Source organism: Canis lupus, chromosome 38, assembly GCF_003254725.2.
Source record: "Canis lupus dingo isolate Sandy chromosome 38, ASM325472v2, whole genome shotgun sequence".
Lineage (NCBI taxonomy): Eukaryota > Metazoa > Chordata > Mammalia > Carnivora > Canidae > Canis > Canis lupus.
The window spans coordinates 23,961,688-23,975,729 of NC_064280.1; the positions used below are offsets into that span (position 1 = coordinate 23,961,688).

At 45.3% G+C, this 14,042-nt stretch overlaps 1 protein-coding gene across 4 annotated transcripts in view; it reads right to left on the reverse strand.

Moving 5' to 3' along the window:
- Window positions 1–1,136: 1,136 nt before the first annotated feature.
- Window positions 1,137–14,042, reverse strand: part of LOC112642937 (T-cell surface glycoprotein CD1a-like) — a 114,654-nt gene continuing 101,748 nt past the window's right edge. Inside the window, exons 1-6 of one of the 4 annotated variants that reach the window (XM_025420689.3) lie at window positions 4,513–4,748; window positions 3,663–3,929; window positions 2,701–2,979; window positions 2,228–2,506; window positions 1,829–1,919; window positions 1,137–1,685 (exon numbers count right to left, since the gene is read on the reverse strand). In XM_025420689.3, the coding sequence (XP_025276474.1) occupies window positions 1,589–1,685; window positions 1,829–1,919; window positions 2,228–2,506; window positions 2,701–2,979; window positions 3,663–3,929; window positions 4,513–4,570 (1,071 nt within the window). In that variant the 5' untranslated portion in view covers window positions 4,571–4,748 and the 3' untranslated portion in view covers window positions 1,137–1,588. Of the gene's footprint in view, window positions 1,686–1,828; window positions 1,920–2,227; window positions 2,507–2,700; window positions 2,980–3,662; window positions 3,930–4,509; window positions 4,749–14,042 lie in introns of those variants that run through there. The other 3 variants (XM_025420686.3, XM_025420687.3, XM_049106953.1) reach the window with 3 other exon arrangements.

Here is a 14,042-nt window from a genome sequence, read left to right on the forward strand (position 1 = left end):
TCCTGCTCAGCAGGAACCTGGATTATTATTATTATTATTCCATCCCAGGACCCCTGAGATTATCACCTGAGCCAAAGGCAGCCGCTCAACCGCTCAAACGAGGTGCCCCCAAGAGGCTGTCTTCATACAGGCACACCTGAAACCAAGCTGCGTAGTCAGCAGGTGGCAGGTGCTGTGAGCAGAGGTCCCAGGACCCGAACCCTGCATTGCCCCAGGAGCACTGGCTCAGTGCCGCTGACTCCAGGTCCTCAGCGGCTGTGACACAGCGCCCAGGAATGCGAGAAGGCGCTGTGTGCTTTCACCTTGCTGGGTCCCCTCTCATCCCTGACCACAGCATTCCTGTTCTCTTTCCTGGAGCATCTCCTTTCCCTTCAGGACATACTTGCCCTGCTCCTTCTCAGGCATCATCATGTTTATGCACCTGCGAATCAACTGCTGATTTTGCTAAAATGCAAATTGTCATTCAGGAAGTCAGCTGACCTTTTATTTTTAAAATACCCAGAGTGGTAGGTCTTCTGGTGCCTTGAGCCCAACAAACATTAAAAACCTGAATCCTCATTTTCCCCACTCATTTTCTCTCAGGATTCAGGTTTTTGATGTTTTTTGGGAAATATCAGAGAGGGAGGCCGAACATGAGAGACTCCTAACTCTGGGAAAGGAACAAGGGGTGGTGGAAGGGGCAGAAGGTGGGGGGGGATGGGGTGACTGGGTGACGGGCACCAAGGGGGGCACTGGACGAGATGAGCACTGGGTGTTATGTTATATGTAGGCAAATCGAACTCCAATAAAAAAAAATCATACAAAAAATAAAATAAATAAATAAAATGGTTAAAAGAAAAAAAAAAGAACCTGAATCCTACCGTTCTACTTGATTCAGAATACTTGGAAAAACAATCCATCCAAAAGGTTTATGTAGTTAAATAATACAAATCTTAATAGAAAAATTGTTTCTACATAGAGACCTGGAGGTGTCAACAGGAACAGGGAAAGTGTGAGTCCCCTGGCCAGGTGACAAGACTTCTAACAAGAAGAGGATCAAACCACCCCCCCCCCCAAAAAAAGAAGAGGATCAAACATCTCAGTTACTACAAACATGGTAGGAAGAAAAAGAATAAGAAAAATCTAAGAATTTAACATGAATTTAACGCAGGTTTTTATTACTGAGGACATTTTCCCTGTAGCTGAGGCTCCTTGCCAAGGATGCAAATATTAAAAAGACATGGACTTTGCTCTCAAGAATCCTAAGAATTAGAAGGGAAAAGGGCCTGATGGGGGCAACAAGTGATGGGGGTCAGGAATAGAATTGTCAAAGTGAGGGAAAAGGTGGTGGCAATTGTCGCCAGGCAGACACGGCCTCACTTCTGACTCAGGGATGGCTCACTGGTGGAAAGGATGACTCACTGGAGGATATGATGTCTGTGACCCATGAGGTTGCTGGGGCAACAGGTTATGCTGAGTTAAATTTTGAAATTTAAGTTCCAGAACCAAGTCAGAACAATAAATCCCCCTGAATCATGCTGAGCTGACACTGAGAACCGGTCAATAGGGAGGACTAAGGAAGAGTTGGCCACAGGGAGTTGCCAGGACGTCAGTGCTGAGCTGGGTTTAGGTAAGTGCTGGAGGCTGGGCTGCTGGGTTCCTGCTCCGAAGGGAAGTCCGTACACTGAGGTCTCCAGTGGGCTTTCCTGGAGGAACAAGGAGGAGGCCCCCTGCAGCAGGTGGAGGGGAGGCTGCAGGGGGGAGGGCACGGGCGGCAGGAGGGCTGAGGACACACGGAAAAGTGGGGAGACACTTGGGAAAGAGCAGGAAGGGGGCTCCAGGGACTCACCAGCGCTTCCAGAGCCACCACGCCAGGCCTGCCAGGAGCACCAGGGGCACGATCACCACCAGGAAGACCAAGCCCATGGAGTGGGGCTGCTCTGTGGGGTTGGGCACAGAGGGTGAACTGCACCTCCCACGACCTTTCTGCCCCTGTCACCCTCTTCCTGACTGACCGCCCTTCCTCCTTTCACTTCTCCCATCCCTCCTCAGAGATGGACACTCCACCTAACCCTCCGCATCCTCCCACATTTGCAGGACCCTCATCCTCAGCTCTTCCATTTCTTGGGATACAGATATTTTAATTTTGGGGACTAGAATCACTAGCAACCTAAATTTTTCATCAGGCTCCCCAACTCTGCTGAAAGACCCCGTGCCCCTTTCCCAGCCGGACCCAACTCTTCCTCACCCCAGTGGAGGACCATGTCCTGTCCTCCTAGACTGCTGTGTCTCACACGGCAGGACAGGCCAGCTGCCTCCTTGGATTTCACATCCAAGGACACCTGAAGGTACCACGTCCCATCGGTATTGGGCAAAATATCGCTATACAATGTGCCCTGCTGCTCCTGCTCGCCCCGCATCCACGACACCCACACAGGCTTGGGGTAGAAGCCGGAGACGTGGCACACCAGCCGCAGATGGCCAGGCCCGGGGCTGGAGCCAGCAGACAGCCAGGCCTCGGGCCTCACTGCGGAAACAGGACAGGGATTCACAGACTGAGGGGAGGTGCTCACATCACCTTACAGACACAACTTTCCGCCTCTTGAAGCCCATCACCATCACCCCTCTCCCTCCTGACTCCATCTCACTCTGAATTTGAGAGACTGGTACAAATTTCTGAGTGCAGGATGCAGAATCTTGGAGGGAGGGTGAAGGACTGACCTTTACGCTGGAGATATGCTTTCCCTGCATCGAGAAGACCCAACAGGAACCGGGGGCAGGAGTCAAAGAGGAGCTTGTGGACTATTTCACTGAAAACATGGTATTCAATGAAAAGACTGCAGATCTTCTGAGCCCTACTTCCTCCCTCTGGAGATGGCCTCCATGACGTGTTCTGGAAGCTCAGGAGATCAGATCCCTGATAAGCCAACTGCAGGAAGCCTGCTGATGCTTCTCCAAAGTGGGAATCACAACCTAATACCAGCTGAATCTGAAAGGGATCTGGGGAAGACAGATGTGAGTGATACGACAGCGGGAGTGAAAGAGATGACATGAGACGAGTGGAAGCCATGGATGGTGGAAGCAGAGGGAAAGTTCAGGGGATTGAAAGGAATGGAGCACAGTTTGGTTTGAGGGGAGCCTCACACCAAGGGGAAGTGGTGGTCACCAGAAGCAGAGGAAGAGCTGATTGATAGAGGAAGGAGCAAAAGTTGGAGGAGAAACATGAAGGATGTGGGCATAAAAAAAGGAAGGGCTCGGCGGGAGAACTGGGCTAGAAACAACCGAGGGTGAAGGGAGCACAGGGGGTGACAGGGTCGCATAGACAGACATCGCTGCTGGGATAGGATGGGGAGAAAAGCACACAGATCAAGGAGTCAGTCACAGAGCGAGGACCAGAGCTGCCTGGTTGGAGGCCAGGGAAAGGGGTGGTCGTGGGAGAACTAGTGGGACGGGAGAGCCCAGCCTGTGGCCAATGAGAGGAGCGAGATGGAGCAGAAGATGTGGATCTTTTCAACAATCGGGGTCTGGCTCCATCCTCTGCCCAGATGAGTGTGAACCTTTATACGGCAGAGAAACAAGAGGTTCAGAGTCCGGTGGAGCTCATTTCCTAGAGGAAGAAGGAACTCAGGGAGACACACACGCACCTGCCACCTGCCACCCAAGCCCGAGGGAACAGAACTCACATTCAAGGTGCCAGTCACGGATGTGGTTATGAAATGTGGAAGGGGATCGGATGGTGTATGTGTAGAATAAGTTCTGCACTTCCAGGAGCTCCTCGTTGCTGAAGTTGCCCTTGGACCAAGACTGCAGGTAACGGAAAGCTCCTGTCTTGTTGTTCCAGCCGTGAGTCTGCAGCTCATCCAGCCAAGCTGAGCCTTGATTCTGCGTCGAGGAACTGCTGTAAAAGGATGTGGTCAGGATGATCCGGAAGGAGATCGGCTCCTGGGAATCTGTGGGGAAGGACATAAGCTTTGAGAGTGCAAGGCCTGGAGAAGGAAAGGGAGTGGAGACTAAGGTGCCGGGGACGGGACCCTAAATCTGCAGGACAGAGAAACCGTAGTCGACTCAGGAGACACGTGCTGCCCCTGAGCCCGAGCCTCGCACCCATCCTTCAGGAGAGCACAGGGCTCTGGGGCCGGGGATGCTTGGGAAGGACCCAGCTGACTCTCTGCCTGCCCAGGTCTGTGCCGGGAACCCACACCACCCGAGCACACACACAGAGACAATTGCACACACACAACCACACAGGGATCACACATGCGCACCCACATATGCACATCTACACTAGAGACACCCAGACACTTACCCACACATGTGCACGGACACCAGACAGGCACCGGTACACACGTACATATACACGTACTCGAATGCACACAAGCACATGGACACACATCACAGACACACAGACTTACAGACACACAGACTGAGGGAAATGCACAGAGACACACAGGAACAGGTAGACTCAAAAGCACATGTACACACACACACACACACACACGTGCGCCCTCTGGGCAGGACCCGAGCTCTCACCACCTTCGCTGTCACCCCCCAGTAAGAGAACCGCCAACAGCACAAGTTGCAGGAAGAGCATCGTGTTTGCAGATGTTCTTTCTCTTGCAAAGTCGCTCTTTGACGTCTGTCCTCATACACAGACCCCCTCCCAGCCCCTCTCCTCTGACTTCCTCTTCACACACAACCCTTCCCTGAGTCTCTGCCACAATGCAAATGTGCTCCTCCCTCAGCCCTGGACACCTACTCAGTCTCACTTCCCCTCCTGCTCTGCCTCCCCTCTGGCCTCCAGCTTCTCCCTGTCACCAGCGTCCATCCTGCCCCTGCCCCCGCCCCCTGATTCAGATGCTACAGAACAAGTCCTGTGTGGCCTGGAATAGTGGCCCCACCTCTCAGGCCCTTTCTTCTCACCCAGACAGTAACCCAGGAAAACACCCAGCTCCCAGCACCAGCCCTGGACCTGCTGTCCCTCTGTCCCTCCTGCCCTGTGACACTACCCCCCCCAGGTATTTCTGTCCCCGTCCCACCCCCACCCAGCTCCTTCACATCTCTGACTTCTCACTGCTTGTGCCAAAAAACCAACCAAAGAATTCAATTCAGAGATCCACCTGGTTTTATTAAGTGATTCAAGAATGGGGCAGCCTCCCACCTGGCAGGTAAGGGGAGCTCTGAGCTGTGGTGCAAATGGAGGGTTTTCATAGGAAGGAAGTTGGTGAAAGAAGAGAAAGGAGTGTTCCAGGGAAGGTCCCTTACCCTTAACGGGGAGAGCAGGGGGTCTAACCACGCGGATGACCTCCCCTCCGTGGGGATGGAGAGAGCCCATGTGACAGAGAACCTCCCTGGGCCAAACCAGAGAGTCCCTCACTGATGGTGAAGACTTCCCTCTCTGGGGGAGGTGGGAACTGCAGTTGGTTAGGGATTAAACCAGATCTGGGGACTTGGTCCGGACCAAGGTGCCATTTGGGCCCAAGGGAAGGGTCTTCTTTTCAACAGATGCTCTATTTGCTTGTCCAGATTCCCCATGATTGTAGCAGCCTCAGCAACCTCCAGTCCTTAAAACATCAGAAGAATACCCCCTCCGTTTGACCTGCATTAATATATATTCTCTTGCCACCAGTCACTTAGCACCTGCCTGGACCCAAGCACTCTGCCGTCCTCATGAAAGTACAGTGTGCGCAGGGCAGGCACGGTATTCAAGGAGCATTGAGTCTACCTGGGAAGAAAAACGCATAAACTAAGAATATACATTTTAGAATGCTGGGTTAGGTTTTCTTTGTTTGGTTATTTTTTTAATTCCACTCTAGTTAACAATGTTATTTGAGTTTCCGGTGTAGAATAGAGTGATTGAGCAATTCTATACCTTATCAGTGCTCATCAATGTTAATGGAATCCTAACCCCCTTCACCTGTTTCCCCCACCTTCTCCACTCACCTCCCTTTGGGAACCAGCAGTGCGTTCTCTGTAGATAAGAGTCTGTTTTTGTCACTTGTTTCTTTGTTCTTTTGTTTTGTTCTTTAAATTCCACATGTGAATGAGACCATTTGGTATTTGTCTTGATCTCATGGACTTACATCACTTCCCATCATGTTCTCTAGCTCGATTCATGTGGCTAGTGGAGAGATCAGTTATTTTTATGTCTGAGTGATATTCCATTGTGTGTACATACCACACCTTTTCTTTTTATTCATCTATCTATGGATGCTTGGGTTGCTTCCGTATGTTGCCCACTTAGTACATAAGGCTGCAGTATACATCAGGAGGCATGATTCTTTTCAATGAACTGTTTTCACATTCTTTGGGTAAATATTCAATAACACACAAAAAAATCCAGTAGTAAAATTGCCGTATCTAATAGTAATTCTGTTTTTAATTTTTTTGAGGAGCCTCCGTAGTGCTTTCCATGGTGGACATACTAGTTTACACTCCTCCCAACAGTGGGCAAGTGTTCTTCTTTCTCGACAGACTCATCAACATTTGTTTCTTTCATGGTTTTTGTCTTGTTTGCTTTTAATTTATCCAGTGTGACAGGTGTGAGATGACATCTCATTGTGGTTTTCAATTTCTATATCTCTGATGATGAGTGACGCTGAGCATTTTTTCATCTGTGTGTTGGACATCTGCATGTTTTCTTTGGAGAAATGGCTATTCATGTACTCTGTCCATTTCTAATTGGATTATTTGCTCTCTTAGGTGTTGAGATGTACAAGTTCATTATATATTTTGCATCCTATTCACTTACCACATATGTTATTAAAATGCCTACTCATATTCAGGAGATTGTCTTTTAGTTTTGTTGATTATTTCCATTGCTGTACAGAAGCTTTTTATTTGGATGTGCTCCCAACAGTTTTGTGTTTGTCTATTTTGTTTTCTATTTTAATTTTGTTTCCTTATCCTGAGGAGACATATCTAGAAAAATGCTTCTACTGCTAATGACAAAGACCTTATTGCTTCTGCTGCATTCTAAGATTTTTATGATTTCAGGTCTCACACTTAGGTCCTTAATCTACTTTGACTTTACTTTTCTATGGCGTAAAAAAGAGGTCCAATTTCCTTCCTTTACATGTAGCTGCCTGGTTTTCCCAACACCATTTGTTGAAGAGACTTTCTTTTTTTTAAAATTTGTTTTTATTGGACTTTGATTTGCCAACAGATGCTATAACACCCAGTGCTCATACAATCAAGTGCCTTCCGCAGCACCCATCACCAGTTACCCCAACCCCACCACCACCTACCTCCCTTTCTGCAACCCTTTCTTCATTTCCCAGAGTTAGGAGTCTCCCAAGGTTTGTCTCCCTCTCTAATTTTTACCCACTCGGTTCTCCTCCTTTCCTCTTTAATCCCCTTCACTATTTCTTATATTCCCTGTATGAGTGAAACCATATAATTGTTGTCCTCCTCCAATTGACTTACTTCACTCAGCATAATACCCTCCAGTTCCATCCATGTCAAAGCAAATGGTGGGTATTTGTCATTTCTAGTGGCTGAGGAATATTCCACTGTATACATAGACCACATCTTCTCTATCCATCATCTTTCGATGGACAACGAGGCTCCCACCACAGTTTGCCTATCGTAGACATTGCTGCTATAAACGTCGGGGTGCAGGGGTCCCGGCGTTTCACTGCATCTGTATCTTTGGGTAAATCCCCAGCAGTGCAATTGCTGGATTGTAAGGCAGATCCATTTTTAACTCTTTGAGGACCCTCCACACAGTTTTCCAGAGTGGCTGCACCAGGTCACATTCCCACCAACAGTGCAGAGGGTTCTCCATTCTCCACATCCTCTCCAACATGTGTTGTCACCTGTCTTATTAATTTTCCCCATTCTCACTGGTGTGAGGTGGGATCTCATTGTGGTTTTGATTTGTATTTCCCTGGTGGCCAGTGATGCGGAGCATTTTCTCATGTGCTTGTTGGCCATGTGCATGTCTTCTTCGGTGAGATGTCTGTTCATGTCTTCTGCCCATCTCATGATTAGATTTTTCCTGCTTTGCTGTTGAGTCAAATAAGTTCTTTATAGATCTTGGATACTAGCCGTTTATCTGATACATCATTTGCAAATATCTTCTCCCATTCTGTAGGTTGTCTTGTAGTTTTGTTGACTGTTTCTTTTGCTGTGCAAAAGCTTCTTATCTTGATGAAGTCCCAATAGTTCGTTCTTGCTTTTGTTTTTCTTGCCTTCGTGGATGTATCTTGCAAGAAGTTGCTGTGGCCAAGTTCAGAAAGGGTGTTGCCTGTGTTCTCCTCTAGGATTTTGATGGATTCTTGTCTCACATTTAGATCTTTTATTCATTTGAGTTTATCTTTGTGTATGGTGTAAGAGAATGGTCTAGTTTCATTCTTCTGCATGTGAATGTCCAATTTTCCCAGCACCATTTATTGAAGAGACTGCCTTTTTTCCAATGGATGGTCTTTCCTGCTTTGTTGAATATTAGTTGACCATAGAGTTGAGGGTCCACTTCCTGATTCTCTATTCTGTTCCATTGATCTGTGTCTGTTTTTGTGCCAGGACCACGCTGTCTCGATGACCACAGCTTTGTAGTAGAACTTGAAATCCAGCATTTTGATGCCCCCAGCTCTGATTTGTTTTTTCAATATTCCCCTGGCTATTCGGGGAATATTCTGATTCCACACAAATCTTAAGATGATTTGTTCCAATTCTCTGAAGAAAGTCCATGGTATTTTGGTAGCGATTCCATTTAACGTGTACATTGCCCTGGGTAGCATTGACATTTTCACAATATTAATTCTGCCAATCCATGAGCATGGAATGTTTTTCCCTCTCTTTGCATCTTCCTCAATTTCTTGCAGAAGTGTTCTGTAGGGCTTAGGGTATAGATCCTTTACCTCTTTGGTTAGGTTTATTCCTAGGTATCTTATGCTTGCGGTGCAATTGTAAATGGGATTGACTCCTTCCTTTCTCTTTCTTCAGTCTCATTGTTAGTGTATAGAAATGCCACTGATTTCTGGGCATTGATTTTGTATCCTGCCACACTGCCGAATTGCTGTATGAGTTCCAGCAATCTTAGGGTGGAGTCTTTTGGGTTTTCTATGTACAGTATCATGTCATCTGAGAAGAAGGAGAGTTTGACGTCTTCTTTGCCAATTTGAATGCCTTTTATTTCTTTTGGTTGCCTGACTGCTGAGGCTAGGACTTCTAGTACTATGTTGAATAGCAGTGGTGAGAGTGGACATCCCTGTCTTGTTCCTGATCTTAGGGGAAAGGCTCCCAGTATTTCCCCATTGAGAAGGATATTTTCTGTGGGCTTTTTGTAGATGGTTTTTAAGATTCTGAGGAATGTTCCCTCTATCCCTACACTCTGAGGAGTTTTGATCAGGAATGGATGCTGTATTTTGTCAAATGCTTTCTCTGCATCTATTGAAAGGATACTATGCTTCTTGTTTTTTCTCTTGCTGATGTGATCTATTACATTGATTGTTTTACTAGTGTTGAACCAGCCTTGCATCCCAGGGGTAAATCCCACTTGGTTATCCTGAATAATCTTAATATACTGTTGAATCCTATTGGCTAGTATCTTGTTGAGAATTTTTGCATCTGTGTTTGTCAGGGATATTAGTCTATAATTTTCCTTTTTGGTGGGGTCGTTGTCTGATTTTGGAATTAAGGTGATGCTGGCCTCATAAAACGAGTTTGGAAGTATTCCATCTCTTTCTAACCTTCAGAACAGCTTTAGTAGAATAGGTATGTTTTCCTTTTTTTGTATTATTTCCTCCTTAAATGTTTGATAGAATCCCCCTGGGAAGCCATCGGGACCTGGACTTTTGTTTCTTGGGAAGTTTTTGATGACTGTTTCAGTCTCCTCGGTGGTAATTGGCTTGATCTGCTTTTTATTTCTCCCTATTCCAGTTTTGGTAATTTGTGGTTTTCCAGATATGCACTCATTTCTTTTAGATTGCCTAATTTTTTGACATAGAGCTGCTCATAATACATTTTTAAAAACGTTTGTACTTCCTTGGTATTGGTTGTGATCTCTCCTCTTTCATGATTTATTAATTTGAGTCTTTTTTCTTTTCTTTTTAAGAAGGCTGGCTAGAGATGTAGCTATGTTATTAATTCTTTCAAAGAACCGACTCCTGGTTTTGTTGATCTGTTCTACAGCTCTTCTGGTCTCTATTTCATTGAGTTCTTCTCGAATCTTTATTATGTCTCTTCTTCTGCTTGGTGTAAGTTTTACTTCCTGTTCTTTCTCCAATTCCTTTAGGTACGAGTTTAGCTTGTGTATTTGAGTTTTTTCCAATTTTTTGAGGGAAGCTTGTATTGCAATGTACTTCCCTTTTAGAACTGCTTTTGCTGTATCTCAAAGATTTTGAATGGTTGTATCTTCATTTCATTAGTTTCCATGAATCTTTTTAAGTCTTCTCTAATTTCCCAGGGGTTTTTCTAAAGATTTTATTTATTTATTAATGAAAGACATAGAGAGAGAGGCAGAGACACAGGATGAGAGAGAAGTAGACTCCCTGCAAGAAGCCTGATGTGGGACTCGATCCTGAACCCCAGGATCATGCCCTGAGCCAAGGGCAGATGTTCTATCACTGAGTCACACAGGCATCCCTCTAATATTCTGGTTGACCCTTTCATCTTTCAGTAGGATGCTCTTTAACCTCCTTGTGTTTGAGTTTCTTCCAAATTTATTCTGGTGATTGAGTTCTAGTTTCAAAAAATTGTGGTCTGAAAATATACAGAGGACAATCCTAATCTTTTGGTATCGGTTGAGACCTGATTTGTGACCCAGTATGTGGCCTATTCTGGAGAAAGTTCCATGCGCACTTGAGAAGAATATGTATTCAGTTGTGTTTGGATGGAAAGTTCTGTAAAAATCTGTGAAATCCATCTGGTCCAGTGTATCATTTAAGGCCCTTATTTCTTTGGTGATGTTCTGCTTAGAAAATCTATCATTCGCTGAAAGTGCCATGTTCAAGTCTCCTACTATTAGTGTATTGTTATCTAAGTGTCTCTTTACTTTAGTTATTAATTGATTGATATACTTGGCAGCTCCCACATTAGGGGCATAAATATTCATGATTGTTAGGTCTTCCTGATGGATAGACCCTTTAAGTATGACATAGTGTCCCTCTTCATCTTTTACTATAGTCTTTGGGATAAACTTTAATGTACCTGATATGAGGATTGCTACCCCTGCTTTCTTTGGATGACCATTTGAGAGGTAAATGGTTCTCTACCTCTTCATTTTCAGGATGGAGGTGTCCTTAATTCTAAAATGAGTCTCTTGTAGATGGTATATAGATGGGTCTTGCTTTTTTTATTCAGTTCAAAACCCTGCATCTTTTGATGAGCTCATTTAGCCCATTCACATTCAGAGTTACTATTGAAAGAAATGAATTTAGTGTCATTGTTCCTATTCAGTCCCTGTTTTTGTGGATTATTTCTTTGAGCTGCCTCTTTCTTTTACAGGGTCCCCCTCAATATGTCTTACAGAGCTGGTTTAGTGGTCACATATTTTTTCAGTTTCTGCCTATCTTGGAAGCTCTTGATCTCTCCTTCTATTCTGAATGAGACCCTTGCTGGGTAACGTATTCTTGGCTGCATGTTCTTCTCATTTAGGACCCTGAATATATCCTACCAGCCCTTTCTGGCCTGCCAGGTCTCTGTGGAGAGGTCTGCTGATAATCTACTATTTCTCCTCAAATAAGTTAAGGATTGCTTGTCTCTTGCTGCTTTAATGATTTTCTCTTTATCTTTGGAATTTGCAAGTTTCACTATTACATGTTGGGGTGTTGAACAGTTTTTTTTTTTTTTATTTTGGGGGTCATCCTATCTCCTGGATCTGAATGCCTGTTTCCTTCACCAGATTAGGGAAGTTCTCAGCTATGATTTGTTCCAATATACTTTGTGGTGCTCTTTCTCTCAGCCTCTTCTGGAATCCCAATTATATGTATATTCCTCCTTCTCAAACTATCATTTTTTCCCCAAGCCTTTCCTCATGGGCTCTTAATTGTTTTTCTCTTTTTTCCTCAATTTTTTTCCTTAGCATCATGTTGTCTTCTATTTCACTCACTCTCTCTTCCACCTCACTAACCCTAGCAGTTAGGACCTCCAGTTTGGATTGCATCTCTTTTAATTGATTTTTTATTTCAGCCTGATTAGATCTCAATTCTGCAGTAATAAAGTCTCTAGAGTCCTTCATGCTTTTTTCCAGAGCCACCAGTAGCTTTATAATTGTGCTTCTGAATTGACTTTATGACATTGTATTGAAATCCAAATTCTGTAACTCTGTGGCAGAAAGTACTGTTTCTGATTCTTTCTTTTGAGGTGACCTCTTACTTCTACTCATTTTGTCCAGTGCAGAGTGGCTGTATGAGCAGGCTGAGTCAAGAATATCAAACACAACCTAAGTAAAATACACCCTAGATGATTCTGAAGAGGTCAGAGACGAGAAAATAAAAGAAAAGGAACAGAACAAAATAAAACAAAAGAACCACTAAAGTGAAAAACAAAATTTAAAACAAAGCAGTAAAAATACAAGGCCAAAAATCACAAAGGAGGAGAAAAAAGAAAAAGGTAAAGAAAAGAGGAAAAAAGTGGGGGTGGAGGATGGTGGTGGTGAGGAAGTGGTAGTGGAGAGAAAACCTAGTCTACGTGAGGGGTCCTAGAGAGTGATACTCTTGGCTCTGAGTATATTTTGTTCTGTATGTTAGAAGATGCTCAATCCCAAATTTACATAAATCAGCAATACTTATATAAAGCCCAAATATTTACCACAAAAACATAAACAAGATAAAAGAAAGGGGCAGAATGGGGAGGAAGAAAGAATATAATCTCACAGAATAAACCAGAAAGCATTCCACTTGGTTCTGGGTGCATGCTGGTCATGTTTTAGAAGGCACTAACTTCCACTATTGTAGAACAAAACAAGGCAGAAAAAAACAAAAAACAAAAACCTATATTTCATATATCTACCAAGATTAAATTGAATACGTTGAAGGGAATCCAGAAGTGAAAAATATATCTAAGACGTGTAATTGTAGAGATATGAAAGTCAAAAGGAAAAAAAAACTTTAAAATGAAGAACTGGTAAAATACTCTAGCCAATGTGGGAAAGGAAAAAATATTGGAAATTTTTAGTCTGATATAAAAATGAGTCATAATGGGAAAGGGGAGGGGAAGAAAAAGAAAAGGGGACCCTCTAGTTCTACATACTATTTTCCTTTGGTCCTGGAGCTTTCCAGCACTGCCTAGTCAATAAACTTGCTCTTCCCTTGTTCTTCCAGCTGATCTTCTGGGAGAGAGTCCACTGTGTGGATTCTCAGGTGTCTGTGCTGGTGAGAGCTGCCCCGCCCCCTGCCAGGTGCCAGCTCAGTGTGAGCGCTTTCTCCTGTGAGGCCTGTGTTCCCTGGAGGCCCCGCCTCTCCCAGACACAAGGTGAAACAAGGAAGAAAAACAACAATGGTGGCGGCCAGAATTCCAGCTCTGGAGGCAGCTCCCTGTGAGTAACTAACCGCAGTCTCCCCATCCACGCTGGCCTAGATGCTCCCGGGGCAAGGGCAGGTGCACTGATCTGGACAGCTTGCAGGGTGCCCAGGGGCAGAGAGTTCTCACTGTCCTGTGCCCTCCCTGCTTCTGCCAGTCCCAGGGGAATGCAGGATCGCTGGCTTTGTCTGCTTTGGCACACTGGGATCCAGGGCCCTGTGCCACTAGACTAGCGCTCCTGGGGACCACCTCTCCCAAAGGGAATGGAGGACAGCCACCTCCACCCAGAGGTGGTCCGCCTAACCAACTGGCTTCTTCCAAATGCCCCAGAGAGTTTGTGGCCCTCCAGCCTTTTACCAATAATGGACCGCAGTTTTCTGTGATATTTCCCCAGGGCACCCCTCCTCTTATAGTGACTCCTGGAATCTTGAGGCTTCACTACCCCTCCTGAGATTTTCCCTGATTTCCCTACTAAGCACTTTTCCATCAGGGAAAACTCTGGTGAGGATTTTTAAAGTTCCCGCTTCGCAGTGGTTGAGCTTTCCTGCCCAGGACGCTTTCACTGCTCTGCTTTAGCCTGGCTACTCAGTTACCCTCCCCCA